This window comes from Poecilia mexicana, unplaced genomic scaffold (genome assembly GCF_051168715.1).
Source record: "Poecilia mexicana isolate PSO_F unplaced genomic scaffold, ASM5116871v1 scaffold_5, whole genome shotgun sequence".
In the NCBI taxonomy this organism is placed as follows: domain Eukaryota; kingdom Metazoa; phylum Chordata; class Actinopteri; order Cyprinodontiformes; family Poeciliidae; genus Poecilia; species Poecilia mexicana.
In genome coordinates this window covers 8,837,294-8,857,406 of record NW_028263374.1, presented here as the reverse complement: position 1 = coordinate 8,857,406, position 20,113 = coordinate 8,837,294, and the positions used below count along the sequence as shown (strand labels likewise).

At 37.8% G+C, this 20,113-nt stretch overlaps 1 protein-coding gene across 1 annotated transcript; it reads left to right on the top strand.

Moving 5' to 3' along the window:
• The first annotated feature begins 13,674 nt into the window (after nt 1-13,674).
• On the top strand, nt 13,675-19,924 carry LOC148159628 (uncharacterized). The gene is made up of 5 exons (XM_088005472.1): nt 13,675-16,148; nt 17,303-17,512; nt 17,711-18,784; nt 18,873-19,041; nt 19,457-19,924. Exons 2-5 carry the CDS (start codon nt 17,305-17,307, stop codon nt 19,581-19,583), a joined length of 1,578 nt encoding a protein of 525 aa, XP_087861598.1. The 5' UTR covers nt 13,675-16,148; nt 17,303-17,304; the 3' UTR covers nt 19,584-19,924.
• The last annotated feature ends 189 nt before the right edge of the window (nt 19,925-20,113 follow it).

The window sequence follows — 20,113 nt, the reverse complement described above, 5'->3', positions numbered from 1 at the left end:
TGTAAAAGTTTTATGGACAGATGTGTGGACCAAATGCCTTGTTAACACCACAGTCACTTGGACTCAGACGGTAATATCCATAGACAGCATAAATGTTAGATGAAGCCATCTGCTGTCAGACGTGAAACCAATGCAGAAGCACCTTTAAGTGGAATATAATCAACAGCTACTTGGCACTGGCTTCCACAACATCTTCTAACATAGTGTTGGATTACATGAAATCAGACTTCTCCCATGAAACACTAAGCCAGTAATTTTTCTCAAAAGTAATTCTGTTCTCGCTCGCTTTGTTCAGCGCCTCTGATTAGCGAGCTGGTGGTCCTTTGAAAACTGATTCAAAGTGCTCAAAGAAACTGAAGGTTGTCCAATCAGCCCCTAATGCTTTTTCTCCAGCTCCAGCATCTTTTTTCAGGAAAAAGTGACTTTTGGCAAAAGAAAAAGCCAATGTGGCCAAGCTTGATGATTTCAGGGCAGTTCCCATATATATATATATATATATATATATATATATATATATATATATATATATATATATATATATATATATATATATATATATATATATATATATATATTAATATAGCTGAAGGAAAAGAACCATTTCACATTTATATATTAAGGACATCTGATGCAGGCCAAATGTAAAACTACAGTGTCAACATACATTTACTCAAGTAAAGATGCTATTTCAGGAAACAGACGTCTACATCTTTAATATTAGACTCAGAGTAGCTTGCATTAACTTCACAAACTCTGAAGTTAAACTGAAACCCACAAAATATATAGATTTATTACATATAAAATTATGGATCTTAAGTGATTATTTCTGTCAGTTTAAATGGTTATGTCTCAGTAAAGACGCCCAAATTTTGTTTCTCCCAAAATTTAAATATAACAAAAGATAAAAAAAGGAAGTCAGCTGACTAAAATGTACATCTGTGTACTAATACACAGTGACTGCACTGAATATTTGGTTTGGGTTTCTTTCACAGAAAATACTGCATCCGTGGTACGGAGGCGATCCATACCGTGCCGAGGTGTTACAGAACCACAGATGTATGTTTCAAAACCTCAAATCAAGACCAAAAAAAAAGAGCTAAAATTGAAACAGATTATGTGACTTTAAGGGCATTACAAAGAAAAATCGAGTCTCATTTACGACAGAAAAAAAGTCTGTTGTTGACAGTTACAAAATTATAAAAAAAAAAAAATGCAGTCACAAAACGGTGATGATTATTCTCCCCTCACCTGTTGAAGGAAAGGAGTCCCTTGTGGTTTCCAGTGATAATGAGAGCAGTGCTTAAGCAAACCTTGATGCTGAGCTTTCTGATCCCTCTGAGACTTCCATGTTAATAAATGAGTTCGCCGGCAAAGCAATACTGCTTTAAACCTATGTATTATGTATGAGGAGTAAGAGAACGGCACTGAAAAGGAGGAATCATCTCGGCACACATAAGTGCCAGAATCCAATCTCGGCTCCATTAGTGCAGGACAAATCCTATACAGTGAGAGGGGGGTCTCCATACATTTCCATGAGGGAGCTCAAGAAGCCATTATGGAAATGAAAGGGGACAAATCACATGTTACAGATCACTGGCTAAAGCAGAAGCAAAATCATGCTACGGTGCACTTCGGAGTGTGTTGTTTTGGACAAAAAGTAGGCAGAAACAGCCACAGTTTCTCCCAACGACTTCTAATAAACTCCCAGAGTGGAGGAGGACAGCCTGAGACATCCGTTAGCTCACAATTATGCCATCTTGTATCTACAAATGATGCCTTTCTGTTGCTTTGCAGATCAAAGATTTCAGATACCCCCCCGCCCGCTTAGTTTTTCATAACACCGTCGTCTTCCATGTGTCACACTAACGTATAGTTTATTTGATCACGTGTCAATGTGTTATCTCAATCTGAGCAGAGCGCAGAGCTCATTCAGAGTGCGCTCGGAGACATGGCTGTTGCAGAAGGTTATAGTGGAAGACAATTTGTCTGTGTTTTCCAATGAGCTAGCATCCCCTCTGAGCATATGCTCCATCACTGTAGATAAAGATCCTTACAAACAATCTTCCAAATGCTAATTGAGGTAATTAAAGCCACAGCATCCAGAGGAAACAGGTGCAGGTGGTGGGCATTATTCATGTCCCCTTGCCCTTGGAGGTAACCCTCTCAATCTAGCGAGGTAAACAAGACAGACAGGGGTGCAGTTTTCACTGTTTTCTTTGTTAAGGTAGGCACACAAGAAGCTATATTTCCCACTGGTGGTGGAGAGTCTTTCCACGTTTGTGTGGCAACAAATGATAAGTCATCTTCCCTCCCAATGCCAATATCCTTTCACACACACTCACACATTTTTCTTGAGCTGATGCTGCAGTAACATTTGTACTTTTTGAGAGAAATATTCTTCTTTTTTTTGTCACAAAGTTGGAACAAGTTCCAACACAATAAATTTAGAAATCACGGAAAAGCTGATTTACTTCAGTAATTCACCGAAGGATGCGTTTCAAGTGATTACTTTTATTTATTGTTTTGACTCTGGGTTAGAGCGAGTCAAAACCCAAGAGAATTCTTAGGATATTATAAAAGGGTAAGCAAAAAATATTTCTACTACAAAAATGCAAAGTCATCTCCATGTTATGTCCTACACACTTAAGAGAAGAGTGCTGACTCTACCACAGTCCAACAGGAAGTGGCTACAAGAATATGGACACACTCTCATTGTTGAATGACCAATACAAAGAGTAATCCATCAGAAGGACACAACCGTTGTTCAGTGGTCCAAATGTGAAGGTAATGTTTTCGTTTCAATTGAAAATCAAATTCCAGATCTGAGAGGAAAATCAGAAATCCAAGTTTCCACAGTCGCTGATGATTTGTGGAGCCGAGCTGTTGACCCGCCGTGTTTCATCAGGTCGACAGTCAACACAGCCGTCTGTCTGGAAATTTTAGAGTACTTCATGCTTCCTTCTACTGAGAAGCTTTACAAAGACACTGATTTTGTTTTCCAACAGAACTTGGCACCTGCACAGTCTTCCCATTCATCCCCGAGGCGTCCCAAACATCTCCTAGCTGCTTGAATGCTTTATATGTTCAAATGACATTCAAGCTGCAACGTCAAATATTAAATGAACTTCTTGCCAAGAACTGATGCTAAGCCTGGGGAAAAGAGTGGAGAAAAAGAAACATGTTCTGGTTGGCGTCATTTAAAAAAAATCCTCAATGTTTTACTCAGTTTATAAACTCCCATTAGGACGAATCCATCGTCCGTTTTTAAGGTTTTGCCTCCGTCTGTGGTAACATGAATTACCTGCAGTAATTCATTCAAAAGAAGAAGTGTGTATTGATGTACTCAAATAAAATAGAACATTATTGAAATGTTTATTTTAAGTGAAACAAATTGTACTGATTAAATACAGAAGGATGTTTTTTAAGCCTCTTCCTGTTAGCTATGCTGAGTTTCAGCTTACAGCTAATTAAAATACGCAGAAAACTACAACAGAGCACAAATGTAACACATAAATATGGGTTCAATGAAAAGCAGGTTTATTTCCTGCTTAAAGTTATTTTCCAAGCAAACGTTTAATCTGACCAGTGAGCCTTGTTGGATCACATGTTCAGTTATTGAAAACGACTGTGCTCTACTTTTCAATAGGCCGATATTTCTGTATTTAACCCTTTCATGCATAGTGGTCACTGCAGTGGACAGCTATCTAAAAGCCATTTTTTTTGTGCACACAGACCACTAAAATGGACACTAATGCATCATAAAATACATTATCAACTACTGGCCATCAGCTGCAAATGCAAGAAATAATTTTTGTTAAATCCAATATGGCCGACAGACAAAAAAGCACACCGACCGACCCGGTCCCTCCTTCTACTGTAGACGACACTTGAATTAAAAAAAAACATTGTGTCATCAGATAACCTCTAAAGAACAATACTACTGATGTATTTTTCAAATAACAACTTTGTATTTGGAGAAAATTACAATTGATCACCTAATAAAAGAATAAATAAAACAAAATAAAAATTTTTTTTACAAAAAAAAAATTCCTACCTTTTTTAATGCCTTAAGAAAATAATAAAAAAAAATTTAAATCCTGACACAAAGGATCATAATTCATGCATGATAGGGTTAATTTTATTATTATTATTATTATTGTTATTATTTTGAAGAAACAGCACTTTGGGTTGTCATTATTGAATGCTTAGTTACATGTAAGTGTATGATCGTTCTCCGAGTTTGGCTTCTGATTCTCAGAAAGATTTAAATGATCCTTTTCTCCTTTAAGAGTCAAATTCAGACAAAATGAGAGAGGTCATTTTTCCAGCTATCAATATCCCCCTTCTGCCTTGCTCGCCTCAAGAACGTCCTTCAATTTGTTCAGTTTTTTTTTATTTTTTTTTTATCTAATTTTAATGCAAATACCCTCAGCCTAAATGCCAGAGTCAGGTAGTGATGACGGTGGGGGTCTGAAATCATTACAGAAGCCTTGTTTATATCAGACAGTGATTAGATTAATACTCATTAGAGAATATTTGTGTCTGCACCCTTACTGTGGCCCAGAGGCAAGCAGGCAACAGGATCCATGGCAATTAAAAATAGAAAGCTGTCATCCTCCATCACCCCTTCATAAAAAAATACACACAGATACTTTCTCAGCTCAGTAATACACATATTATTACACAAAAACAAATGCTTTGATCAAACAGCTATTAGATTAATGCAGATCAACTCCACGACTAATATATATATATATATATATATATATATATATATATATATATATATATATATATATATATGTATGTATAGTCCAACAAACCATTTGTTAGCTTTTTCCTGAACAGCAGTTTCACTTCATAATTTGAAAAGTTGAAGAAATTCTACTATGTGAAGGAGTAAAGCCTCTCATTACTGTTTCATAACCCTTTTTCTTGTGCACGTTTATGGATTTTCATCTGATTCTGACGTTTTGCTGCGCTGCAGGACAAAAAGAGCTGCTATGGTGAAGGTTGGCAAGCACAAAATAAAAAGATTACCAAGATATCTTTACTAGATGAGTTACAATCACACAGATTGTGGTACATAAATAAAATATGACTCCAGGTCTGTTCATGTGTACTGTGGTTTTATTGAAGGGTTGTAATAATAATTGCTCTGGTTTTTTTGTAATACGAATTAAACCATTTCTCATCTGTCTGTGTCATTCTGTCATCATCCCTGAGTTAAAATCAGTAACATACATTGTATGAGAGAATATTAAACCTGGTTGAAAATTACAACTCATGCTGAATAAAGACAATTTTTCTTCTATGAAAACTAAATGATTTTTTTCCCCCGTTATGTCTGGAAATAAAAGCTTGTAGATTTGTATTAATTCTATCCACCAGTAGCAAGAGGACAATATGTCATCATATTTGCCACAATTCTCTCAATTATTCAGTGTTTTTTTTTTATCTCCCAAATAGATAAAAGTACCGAGTTGTTTCTCCAACATTGACATAATTTCCACAATATCGCAAGTGAAAAATGGATTTAATTAGATAATTGGTGCTGAATCAAATGACTATGTTTAGACTGAACATAGACTTGTGTCAAGATGAGGCCTGTGTGTCTCCTTAATGCTGAAATCGGGTTTAATGTGCAGGATTCATTATTCTTGGTACAGATCACCTCAGCTTAGGCTTTTGTCAAATACCCAGTCCAGCATCTCATTACGCTAACGCCATGCTGGAACACATTATAATCACACACCACATTTTATCAGTGATATTTCAGATGTTTAGAATCAACTTAAAAAGACCACATGACACAGTCAGTCATGAAACTGCAGTAGTCAATACAGTCTTTCATTTTGAACTCAACAAAATTGGATCAGCAAAATAAAATAATGTGAATTTTGCGAGCTGAACACTTGAAGTCCAGCCATAATTTTTGGCAAAGCAGACGGTGGGAATGCAATACATAAAACCACGGGCCGTCCCACCACAGCTGGTGCCAGGATTTCAGAAGAGTCAGGAACTTTCATTTTAAAATGCCTTGAAAGTTACTCTAAATTAATATTAAGTTACGATTGGAGCGTCTCACGAAATAATTAACTTTTTTCTTTTGTTATACATCCTAAACTACATCACTATTAGTCCAGAACAAATGTTTAGTTCATTGTTACTTCAGTTCTTTGTAATTCTTTCAAAGCAACCAACAAATTAACCCCAATAAATGCAAAACCTATAATTAATATGGTTTTAGGCCCCATCATGTCCGCTTCATATAATGCCTTGTGAGGAGGAGATCTGCCACTCTTGGTAAGCTAACCCATGTTTCTTGCTTTAGCTCCTCTTGCTTCTGTTAGAACTGTGAGCTTGTGTGTTTTTGTTGGGCCACCAGATCAGCTAAAGTGGCACAGATCATGAAAACAGGCTCTAGGTCATTTCTCAGTGCACCGAAATGAAAAAGTAATTAAAAATACACAAAATAATAAGGCAGTTTTATTACGCCTTCATAAGACGACTGAGTAGCATTTTCATAATGGTGTCATTAGGAGAAGTAAACAGAGAGAAGAGAGAGGGGCAAGAGTTAAAGAGAGGCAAAAAGGTTTAGAAGATTAATGCGAGTCGTGAAATATGGCACCTTCTGTTCCTAATTTATAAAAATGCAGCTTGATGGGCAGACAATTTTGTGATTTCAACAGTGGGATTTACCTACAACTTTACAAATTTTCTGTTTTATATAAACTTGTGTTTTTGGTAGTTGATCAGGCTGTGTAGTTATCGGCCGAGCCCTCATGCAGTCTGTAATTCAACTAAAGTATAAGACTCGCAAGAGCTTGAACAAAATAGTGTCCTTAAAGGCTTCAGACGAAAATGGAAGAAATACTTTCACAGAATTGCAGCCATGCAGCCCGACAGGAACAAGATCATAACAGTGATTATGGTGGTTCAAATAAATGATCATGTCTAGCTGTTTGATGGAGCTTTATGACGGATGGAAAGGGAAAGATTGTGGGTGAAGATCTGTATTTTCAGTTTTCTAGTTTTTTTTTCCCTTCGCAAATAACTGCCAAGTTATGCGTTTACATATCAGTCATGAAACAATGACACGTGTGAAAAATCATCATCTTTAACGTCAGCCTATCCTCAGAACATACAGAAACAGCTGTACAAAACCCAAAACAGGCTAATCTGTTCATTAGCTCCGTGTTCGTTAGGTTAAAAGGGGATTAAGCTTCACATGTCCATGCTTCAAGGTTTCACACTGAAGAGTTTTTTCTATTTCAGATGTACAAATAGACATCAGAGAAGACTTCCTGCTCAGATCTTTATTTGCTTCGGAGAAGACCACACTCTGGTTTCTCAGATGTTTGTTGGCCACTCAGTGCTGCTTTCTGAGGGAATGTGAATCAGCTGGTCTCTGCCTGTGTCCCTTTCTCTGTATTACTGTCCTCTATCAGCCTAATTGTCCAGGGAAGCCAGCTTTCCTCGCTACTTATCCTCGTCTCCCTTCTCTCCACACCACTGGTTCTCCTTAAAATATCTGAAAGATTCAAAGAAGCAACGCAAGAAAAGAGACGGATATGCTGCATTGTTATGTAAAAATGTTGCCAAAAAATTTGATTCCGATTCAAATTTTAGGGTGCCTATGTAAAGACAAATTCAACTATTTCAGACACTTTCTGTTCAAACTCCCAGTGTAATATCGTGTTTTCAACTGGACTGGATCAATGTACAACATGCTACTATCATCAGTACTTGCACACACACACACACACACACAATGTTGGTAGAAAGAGAGCACTCCCTTAGTAAATTCTCCTAGTCCAGGCCTCAGGAGCCAGTCTGATGCGACTTTTAAATGTTTTTCTGGTCCAACACAGAGGTGGCCTCTGTTTATTAAACAAGTGACTTTTGACAGCAATTTGTCTCAATGGATTTTATTTAGAGGAATAAGAAAAATGGTCTGAATATGGAAGGACACTGAAATTTTCAAATTTCTGTTTGGAAAAAAACCCTATGTTTATCAGAATTACTAACAGAGCTAACGTCAGTTTAATTGCTAAAACTGAAGTTATTGACTCGTGATTTTGTAACTGGCACTGCGTGGAGTAATGTCAAACTTTTTGATGTGGCAAGAAACCAAACGAAAGACAAAACAGAAAATGTTTTTGGCAGTACATGTAAAAAAACAAAAGAAAAATCTATACTTTTCTGATCATCCATTGATGTCCAGCCTCAAAGTGGATTAAACTTCGCTAAAGTTTAGACCCAGAGGTTGCAGTAGAGTTATTTTCTTGTGACGGTGTCAGTAATAAGAAAACAAAAACAGATGTCGGCTTATCTCAGGTTACTGTGAAGTTGTTTGGGGTGACAGCTTATAAGTTTTTTTTTTATTGTTGTGGTGTAGTAAAGTGCCATCGTTAGCGCCTCTGGGATCAATATTCTCTTAACACAAACTCCACAGTCACTTAAGTGTAGGTGCTTCGGAGAGAAGTGTTTACACACAGAGCCAAAAAGATTTCTTCTCAAAAATCCAATAACAGAAGATGATCGATGTAAGGTGAGATATAGTTAAACTATAGGCACAATTTTCAGCCCAAACTGAGGATGAAGAGATTTGCTTCTCTTTCTTCATTCTTTGTTAGCTTAAGGCAGCGATTCCTTCTCTCCAAGAGTGAATTAGGTTGAAAGTCAAAGAGGCTCAGGTTGTTGTCAATACTCATTAGAGTTTGCAGCTGTCCTCGGGTGAAGACCTGTCCCGCTTTGCCGACAGGCTCAGTGCGATTTGGACACATGGGTCCACATCATTTCTATCAGCTGCTCAAAACTGTCACTGTGTTTTTTTTTTAAGTTAAGTTAAGAAGAGTACAAAGTTTGTTGGTGTTTTTTTTTTATTATTATTTTATAATGTCTGGGGAGCCTTATGCAGAATCAAACGTACGTTTTGGGAAAATATATCCTAAAAGCTAGGGGTAGTCTGCGGCAAACCGCTGGCATTTCTCTACTCATTAAACCCAACGTGGGTTTTCTGTTTCCAAGCCGCTTACCTGGAAATGGCTGACAAATCTGTCATCTTCTTGAAAAGGACATCAGAATTAATCCTCAAAGATTAAGAGTCACTCTGACAGCATTTCCAGTCTGAATGAAGGTTTCCACTAAAAATTAAAATGCACTAATTTGAATTCTGGGTCAGATTTTTGTAAATCTTTCCAATTGTTTTTGTCATTTCTGAGTCCACTTCCTGCTGCAAGCGCTCCTCAATTTTTCGTGGCAAATAATGGCATATTTGGAAGAGGAGTTGCTGTAAAGCCGGGTTTTACTATTTTAAAAACACAACAAAAACAATTCTCAAGTTGATATTTGGCCTTGGTTTCAACTTCTTATCAGACTGGTTTGCACAGTTATCATTTATAAAGCTCTGTAAATAAACATCTGTAAGCCTCAACCAAACTTGGAGCATCTTCTAAGACATAAAACTGCTAATTTTCTGTGCTCTATTTAACCTTCCTATTGTGTCAAAAGTATTGTTTTCTCTCGCAACCCAATTTAAAGCAGACATGCCTCAAGTTGCTTTAGAAAACAGTTTTGCTTTAAATAGCTTCTTACATTGCAGTGCTTCCTCTAACTTGATGTTAAAGAGCTGAACTCAAAATAGTTAACTTTTCCGTTTCTTCCTGCCATCATAATTTCCACATTGAGCGTTGTTGCTGAGGTGACCCAAAAGCGCTTAGATATGGTGGGACCGCTGATTGGAAAATGAATAGGCCGCCAAAAATTGTCTGTGGATTTCGGTTCACAGACAATTTCTCACTGCATTTCCACTTCTCAAACTTACACACACTGAACAGCGGCGCAGATCTTGTTAGAAACTCTCAGGTTCGTCCTTTGGGCAAAACCAGACCTTCATGCTTCTCCAGCAGATATAATTTGATTAAAGCTGGCGATAAACTGACAAATAGTATTGTTTTTATCATTGCTCTTGTTGTGTCCTTTTCCCTCTCTCCTTCCAATTGCTTTCCTTGTCCGATTTTTTGCCTGTGAATTGCTGCCAGGTCCTGTTTGCTGCGGTAATTAGGAACCAGAGCAGGCTTTCACGACTCCATTATGAAAACAGCACACGGTCCAGTGGTTTATTGATAAAGCATTACACTCTGCTGCAATACTATATGGAAATGTACACGAAGCCTGCAGCCTTTTTCAGGTGGACAACGCACAGCTCAGATGAAATATGATAATGTTGTAATAGCTCTATCACATACTCTATATAAAACAAGACATGTCAGAAAACAACTTGCCCAGTGTATTAGTGAAATTTAATGATTTTTTTTTTAAAAAAGGAGAAAAATTAAAAAAAAGAGCGAGTGACAACAACATTAGCTGAGCCATATTCTGTCAAACGGAGAAAAAGGACCATGGGAAAAAAAATATAGCCAATCTAATCTGCGGCAGACAGAGACAGTTGAGGAGGTAATTGTGCTCATCAATATGCAAGGACAGCTATTTAAATGTGTTGTTGAAGCTCCAATCAGGTTTCTCAGGGTGCTGTGATATTTACAAGTGACACGGGTGACCCTGCACATTTGCGAGGTGTCATCATGCATCAATCTTAAAGGTATATATCAAAGCTGCCTGTAATGGTTTGCGCACTGGGATTTATATTTCCAATTAAATCTGCAAATTATATGATTATCCTCTGCACCTTGCCAAGGCCATTTTGGAAACGAATTGTGCTGGTCATTTTGTTTTTCCACAAAGATAATAGTGCCGGTGGGAAACCTGCTTACACAGTGAGAATAATAATGACTGTGGCCTTGTTACACACCTACGTAAATGCACAACTACAAAAATATACATAAGCCATCAGACCCCTGCAGAAACACACTGGAATTCTCCCATGACTAGCAAAGCCTTGTTCGTTTTTTTGTTTTGTTTATTTTTTTCAGCCTAAGCTGTTCAGAAACTCGGGGGCAAATTTCTGAAGGTGTGTGTGTGTGCGTGTTTTGAAATGTGCAGGACTCGAAGACACAAACACGGATCTGCTCCTAAAATAGCACCAATAAATGAAAAGCTTCTCTCTCTGTATGCTGACAGTTTCTTTAAATTTAAATCCGGCAACATGTGTGCATTTTTGGGAAAGATGAACTGCACTTCTGTGCATCTATGGACAATAAGGACACAGCAAATAGCTCTGAATTATAAAAGGCCAGTGCTGTTTGCATTATGCAGATCACGGCCAAAAAATATCACCTGCTGAAAACCAGTGAAGATGTGTCTGCTAGGTTCTGCAGCATTACTTATCTGGTGTTATTCTGGAAGTTTTGAGGAACACCTTGTCTCTCTGAACCTGCCTCTCTATTAATTACATTGATGTAAAAAAAAAGTTTCTGTATGCAATCAGGTTAACACAATTGTGACCAAATCAAAACTAGTTTCAAAATGTTCCCGTTGTTGGTGTCTTTGTAGTCTTATAAGTTCTGCTTTGTGAATCCAGAGCAAAAAGAAAGAAATAATTACCGAACAAAGGATGAAAAAGTATTGTTGAATAAGCAGTGGATTACACAACTGTGTGAAATCCCCTTCTGTATGCAAGTCCTGGTTAGCAGGGGTTGGACATCTATAGGCGCTGCAAAAACAAAACCACAGTTAAGTTCTGCCTGATTAACCTCTATGTCGTTTTGTTAGATACTCAGACAAATGCAACAGAGCACAACGTTTTTCTGCAGATCAATGCTTGTCTCAACACAAATGCATGTGCATGTGAACAAACTCCCACTGCAAACAGATGCAAACCAGAACAATAAAATGGAAATAATTACATTTTATTATTATGTGCAGGATGGTTGGGTGTACTTTGGCTTCCTGTGCCAGTGGAAATATTCACAAAGTTTTCTCTCCTTTGAGAAATCCTGAAAAATATTGGGAATTCCTTCCCAAATTCATTATTTCTACACCAATTTAAAGATATTGATCATTGGCCTTGTCGGCAAAATATAGTAAGTGCATTTCAACAAGATTAAAAAACTCTTATTGTTTAAAATATCACACAAACTGGATTTTGCTTCAGATTATAGGCTTAATAATATACTTCATGGAATTAAACAAATAAAAATGTCATGGAGTAAAAAAGCTACTACTACAGATTGTTCAGACTGTCTCAGATTTGAAGAGTGGCATCTGCAAACTGCAGTTTTCTGATTGCTTCATAGATGTTCCCTCATCCCAGATGCATTTGTCATGTTCTGAAATTAAGCATTAAGAATGGCTCTTAATGCAATCATTTTTCCAGGAATAATGAAGCACTGCACAATTAAATATCTGTAAGGGCACCAAAAGGTGTGTTGATGCTGATCGGTGTGTATGTGGTGTTTAGACCTCTTCTTTACATAATAACCGAATTGTGACATGATTAAACATTAATCTCCTTTGCAGCATCACTTCTAAAAGTACCGTGTTGTAACTTACGGTGGCTAGCAAAGTAATGTATTAAAAGGGAATACAATAACATTACAAGTCGTCTAAAGTCTCTAAGTGACAAACATGATTATGCGTTACACTTGTGGCATTTTGCAAATCTCCATCAGGTGAAGTTAGTCCCTATCTGGGAGGATATTGTTTAGTATGTTTGCTCTGCTTTGAGTGACTCCCAGCCTGTCTGATAGGAAGGAGTAGAACAGGGGCTGCAAGGTGTAAGGTGTCCTTAAAGATGTAGGAAGCCTGCTGATGGGGATGTCTCAGGTTGATGTCACTCAAGTGTGATTACAGAAACCTGACAGTCCACTGGGCTGTTCTTAAAACACCTGCTGTAAACTCCCTACTTTCCACTGCACTGCAATGGGAGTACCAGACTGTGCAGCAATAAGTTAAGATACTCTCTGTGGTGCAGCAGTGGAAATTAATGAGCAGCTTTTGTGGGAGTCTGGTGCTTTTTGGGCCTTCTTGCATGAGGTATTAAGGCTTCAGATGAGCTCCTCAGATATATGGACTCATAGGAATTTCAAGCTGGAGATCCTCTTAATCTCCTCCTGGCCAGTGCAATGCTGAGTGCAGTTGTATTTTCTTGTTTTCTCCAAAGGTCCATGAATCTTTTGTTCTTTGATTTGCATTTAAGTTGTGCACTGTAAAAAAAGTCCGTAGATTTTACAGTTAAAGACAGTAAAAAACGAAAATTTAATACCGTAATTTGGAAATCAGCTTTATACTGTTTATTTAACAAGTAATTACCGTAAATAAGATAATGATGAAAATATGTAATTTTTACTGTTTTTTGTCATAAAATTTACATTGCCCTGCTGTAAAATAAAGTCTTGTAATACTTTTTACAGTAACATTCCGTAATATTTCTAGTGGTACATACTGTAGTTTTTGCAATCATCTTTCTTAAATAATACAGTTAGTAGCTGTTAAAAATGCATACTGTTGTGACAATCACAGAAACATACTGTAATTTTTCTAGCAATGTATACCGTAGTTTTTGCAATCATCTTTCTTAAATAATACAGTTAGTAGCTGTTAAAAGTGCATACTGTTGTGACAATCACAGAAACATACTGTAATTTTTCTAGCAATGTATACCGTAGTTTTTGCAATCATCTTTCTTAAATAATACAGTTAGTAGCTGTTAAAAGTGCATACTGTTGTGACAATCACAAAAACATACTGTAATTTTTCTAGCAATGTATACCGTAGTTTTTGCAATCATCTTTCTTAAATAATACAGTTAGTAGCTGTTAAAAGTGCATACTGTTGTGACAATCACAGAAACATACTGTAATTTTTCTAGCAATGTATACCGTAGTTTTTGCATTCAATAATTATAAAGTGTACAGTTCGAAACTGTTCAATATGCATACTGCTGTGGAAATTACAAAAATTGTAGTAGTGCTGTAACCTTTGCATTTAATTCTCCTGAATAATACAGTTGGTAACTGTTAAATGGGCATGATTTTGTGGCAATTACAGAAATACGCTGCAAGGATTCTAAGAGTCAATGCTGTAATTTTGGGGTTTTATTCTTATAAACTTACATATGCTCATGGGGATAACAGAAATATGCTGCACATTTATTGCATACCTTATCTTAATAAATTATGGCTTTAACTGTAAAGAGTATTGGTTATACGGAAAAATATACAGTCCCTTTCTAAAAATTGTAATTATCGAAAATCTATTAAATAATTCCATTCAAAAAGTTTAACTTTTCATTGAGTCAGTCTTAATTAATGGGCCAACAGGGTCCACCTGCACCTGGTCCGCGCGGACAGGCGCAGTGGAGCTGTGGCGCTACTTTTGAAGAGGTGGATTTGAACGGACCAATCAGCGCGCTGCATTTGAGGACCCGTCGCAGTCGGTGGTTCGCGTTTTTTTCCAGCTATTCCGCTCAGATTGTGCAGAGACTTCATCATTCAACCTTCTCCATCTGATCGGTTCTCTTTCTCAGGTAAGGAAATATTGCGGAAAATATCAGAAAACAAATAGCTTGAATTGCATTCGTTTGGTTGAAAAGAAATTTCATTGTAAACGAGGGAAAAAAAAGTTGTGGAAAGTTAGCCTCTCCACAAAGCTATTGCTAACATCTGTTTTGTATCGCCATTGCTATAAGCTATCCATCGAAGTAAGATATTTAAGATGTATTCATGCAACCTGTGTGCACAAACAGTTAAATCTGTTAAAGCCTTTGTTCTCCATTGCAAACTGCATCGCAACGAACCGAGGCGTATGTTCAAGTGCGTTGCGGCCGGTTGCAAGCAGGTGTGTACTGGTTATGCAGCATTAAAAGCACACTTCTATCGTCATCATAATAGCATGCCAACATTTGCTCTGGACACAAGTGTAACGACATTAAAATGCACAGTTCCACTTTGTAAATGGCAGTGTGAAGGGATAAAAGCTTTGGTTGTTCACTTGAAGGAGCATATAGTAGAGGGGCGCCAAGTAACTTGCCCTGTGAAAGGGTGCACCTCTGTGTTTCGTGTAAAATCTTCCTTTACCTCTCACATTTCCAGGAAGCATAAAAATTTTTTGGAAAATGTGATTTGTGAAACAAGTAATGAAGATACTCAGAGTGCTGCAAGTGCTACCAAAAAAGATTCCAGTGTGCCAGATGCAGAAGACACAGTCATAGATGGACCAAATTTCAGTGACTTGTATCTTAGAAATGTATGTATGTTTTACATAAAACTACAGGGACAGCATCTTCTTCCATCATCTACCATTCAAAACATTGTAGAAGAGATGCAGAATATACATGAATTGGGACAGACATACTCTTTAAATAGATTGAACTTGCTTCTTAAAGAAATGTCATTTGCAGATGAAGACATTGCAAAAATCTGTGACACAGTAAAACAGTCGGACTTGTTCTCAGCTTGCCACACAGGGCCAATGAGAACTGCTTATTCTAGAGCCCAGTGTTTTAAAGACATGTTCAAATATGGGGAACCCAAAAAAGTGTTGTTGGGCAAAGATGAGGACAGAAAAGATAGATTTGCATACTATGTTCCTGTGCTAAATACGTTAAAAGGTATGTTAGATTCCAAATATTGGCAGGGCCTAATGATGGCTCATGGCGTTTCAAAAGCTGATGTTCTCTCTGACTGTGACGATGGTAAGGTGTTTATGTCCAACGTATTTTTTCAAGAAAACCCAAATTGTCTCAAGCTGGTTCTCTATCAAGATGCATTTGAAGTTGTGAATCCATTGGGATCTGCAAAAAAAAAGCACAAGATCTTGGCTGTTTACTTTTCTCTACTCAATATGCCGCCCCATGTCCGATCAAATACTGATCATATGCAGTTGGTCTTGTTGTGTAGAGAGAAGGATTTCAAGGAATTTGGCCATTCCAGAGTTTTTTCAGAACTGTTGACTGACTTGAAAATACTAGAGGAGAATGGGATAACTATGGCAGATGAATCAGTTGTGAAAGGAGCACTGTATTGCATTGCTGGAGACAACTTGGGCTCTCACTGCATCGGGGGTTTTACGGAAAATTTCAGTACATCTCAGTACTTCTGCAGATATTGTCTGATTACTCGGTCTGAATTTCAGAGTGAAAATCCTGCTATCATTGGACCAGAGCGGACTCCAGAAACATATCAATCTGCCACTGAACAGCTGGAAAGAGAGGATGTGACAGAAGTACAGGGGATAAAGTTCAGGTCAGTGTTTAATACTTTAGAGAACTTTAATGTTTGTTCACCAGGCATGCCCCCTTGTCTTGGCCATGACATCTTCGAGGGTGTCCTCTCATATGATGTTGCCCTTTATCTCAAATACATGATTGTCAAAAAGAAATGGCTGACATACACAATTTTGAACAGGCGCATCAGACAATTCAAATACAAAGCAACAGATGCTTGTTCCAAACCTTGTGCTGTCACTCCAAAAGCACTGAAACTCAGTGGACAAGCAGTACAAAACTGGAATTTCTTGAGACTGTTGCCTCTGTTAATTGGTGATAAGGTGCAGGATTCACAAGATGATATCTGGCAGTTAACATTGCAGCTTAAGGATATTGTTGACCTGATTTGTGCTCAGCAAATTTCCAAGCCTCAGGTTGCATATTTGAATGTTCTCATCCAGGAATATTTGGAAACCAGGAAGGTATTGTTTCCAGATAACGCACTGAGACCTAAACATCATTATTTACAACACTATCCAGGGCTGATTCTGAAATTTGGTCCACTCATCAGGCTCTGGACCATGCGGTTCGAGAGCAAACATAGTTACTTCAAAAGATGTGCCAGACAACTGAAGAACTTCAAAAATCTGTGTTTGACTCTTTCAGAGAGACATCAAATGTTACAGGCCTTTCTTTCTGCTGGAACAGTGACTCTCCCAACCTTGCTAATAAAAGATGGCTCACCATTTTATGTAGAACTGTACAGTGAGGAAGTTAAAGGTGCAGTTCTTCATTTTGGTTTCACTGAAATAAATACAATGACTCCCACAGATGTGCAGTATAATGGAATAACGTACAAGAAGGGCCAATTTGTAGTCAGTAGGAATGATGAGTCACTGGAGTTTGGTGAACTCATCCTTACTTTGGTGAAGGATGAATCTGCACTTCATTTTCTGATGAGAGTGTATCGTGGAGAATTTCTTCCACACTACCACATGTACTTTGTAAAGGATGAAACAAGAAGATTAGAATGCAGACACATTAGTAAACTGATTGACATGTGGCCATTGTCGTCTTACATAAAAGATGGGAATCGGTTTGTACCATTAAAGCATAGTGTTTTGGCAGTGTAAAGGCTTGATATTAATAGTTCAGAGATCAACCTTTTTTTAGTTTTCTGTATTTCAACAGATATGATGGATACACAAAAGGACATCCGGGATGCCATTCGAGCAGTGCTTCCTGGTCTTTCACAGGAGGTTTTGGCAGCTTTAGAGGATGTGTTGGAGAAACTCGGCACTACAACCACAGATGATTTCCAGTATATTACCGAAGGAGACTTATTGCCTGTGCTGAAGCCCATACAGGCCAGAAGACTGGTTGCTGCATGGGCCCAAAATAGTAAGTATTTTGAGATAAAGTCTTGTGTAACTTTTGCATCAAAACATGTGCTTTACACCTACCTACAGATCAAAGTTGAAAATGAAAGGTCAACAAAGACAAATTTCAATCACATTTCATATGTTTGTTTATTTGACAAGGACAACAATGTATACTTATATTTAATGTTTTTCAATTTCATGTGTTGTACCTTTCCAGACTCAATGGCTTCAACTTCAGGCGGGGCATCCTCCTCTCCTCAATCCGTTCAGTCCTCTCAATCTGCAGCCTCACTTTCACAACCATTGTCTGCTGCTACTTCATCGCCTTCCCTGAGCTGCTCCCCAGTTTTGCCAACCTGGGTTGACAGTTTTCAGATACCGTGGCAGAAGCTTCCAGAAGAGCTGATACAGACTTTGGAACGACAGAAAAGGCCAAGTGCACGACTTCGAAGACTAATGGTGAGGATTATTGTCTCTGAAATGATGCTGATTTGCAAGAATCCAACCAAACGCAACACTACTGAAATAGCAGAAAGGATGGTGAGCAGGTATCCAAAGTCACTTAAGGATGTCATTGATGGTGACGTTATTGGACTTGGTTATCATTCCTTGGTAAAACAACTTCAGGCAAGAATTGAAAATGTCAAACGACAAGACACACCAAAGATAACTAAACGCAAGGCAGAATCAGATAATGACACTGATGAGATACCGGCTGAGCAGAAAGCCAGTGTTCAAGACACGTATGGCTGTGTCAACTGGGCGCCAAAGTTTTTGCCCCTTTCTGAGACTGTAGAGAGTCAGCTTAAGAAAAAAGAAGACATGAAAAAGATGTTCAAAGACAAAAAATATGCTACAGAAGATGTGAAAGAACTTATCAAGTCCACCTATTACATGCAACGACAGGACATCAATAAAGGTACAAGCATCCTGAAGCTATGCCAAGAATGGCCTTTTTTGTTCCATGAAACTGGCATGGGAGAACACTTCCAGCAACTTACTGGCATCAGTCTGATGGAAGCCTTCTTCACCAATCTGGACAAAAAGGGGGAGCGCATCCTCAACTTCCTTAAAACTGTTTTTGCTCAGAAAGAAAAACAAATTCTGGAGTCTCTCCTCAAGTTAGCAAGTGAAAAAGGTCAGTCCAGTGGTTGTACAGAGATGATTCTTCTTCTACTTGCTTTTTTTGGTGAGAAGGAAGAGCATATGTTCCACTATGTTGAGAAGACGAGCCTTGCTGAAGAGGTTGAGATGGAGAATGTGCCAGCAACACCCTGCCTTATTGTGTGTGGTATGTCTGAACCAAGTTGACAAAGTAGTTGAATGGTTCACACAGGGGCTTTTTGTGATATATATTTGTTCATGTTTTTTATTCAAAGGGTCCTCTTGCTTCACTGCGGACTGCTTCATGTTGAGTATTGATCAGAAGATTATCAATGACCACATCACTGCCTTCTCCTGTGCCATCTGCCTGATGTTTGGCAGTTACTACTGTTTCAATATACACTACCCAGTGGGACTGCGGTCAACACTGGAGTTCCTCCAGAGGTAATTCTTATACTTACACACAGTCTACATTTACCAGCAAGATAAAGTTTTCACAATATAGATCAGAATATTACTAGTTACCGAAATATAATAAATACAAAAAACAATTGGAGGGGAAAAAACTGCTAAATCTAAATATTCGTGATAGAAATAATGCCAGTAGAAAGTGTAAAAATGTTTTATCATTTCTTTGCTGTTGCTGAGCAGTGTTTAAATTGTATATTTTTTATGGCCATGGACACAGAAGAGTTCTTCAATCTGTTTGTGAAGCAGGATAGGCACAAAAGCCTGTCACTAAATATTCCTCTGGCTCTGCCACTGAATCCAGCGACCACAAAGCTGGATCTCGTGATATCTCTCTGTTAAGTCATTTATAAACATAACATTAAATGCAATAAAATTTCTTTTCTTCAAGGTGTTTCTTTTCAATTAATCCGGAGAGAGGAACAAAAGTTGAGCATAGCAAGAGGAGGAAGATCTTGGCGGTCAACCCAAGAGTCCTCGCACTCATCGCTGACCTTGCAGACCATGAGTGGACTTAGACCATGCTTTGTGAGTCATGTGATATGATGTGTAATGTTATGTTGTGGTGCCCAGCACAGACTGTTTAGATGTGACTAGGAGTTGTTTGACCTGATCCATTTGTTAGAAAGTTCTTATTTCTGTGTATGTGCCAATTCCATATGACATATGGATTACTCATTTGAAACACATTGCACCGGGGTTGAAGTGATAATGTGTCATATCTGTTCAAACTTTTGTACTAATATAAGTGCTTGCTGCTTTTTGGAAGATGTGTTACAAGTTCTTTGTAATCACTGTTCACAGGGTTGTGAGAAGTTTGTACAGCCCAAAAACTTTTCATTAAATGGAAAAAATACAATGAAGTTTGGTTTATTGGATATTTTATGTAAAATTTACTTATACTTTTCCATGTTTTTACCATGAGACAAAACTGGTAGCACATTATTTAGCTGCTATAATCGATTTGATAATTTTACCAAGTAAATTTGCACTTTTTAATTTCACAATTTGCACTAACTAAACATTTCTTTAATGTTTCAATGTTAAT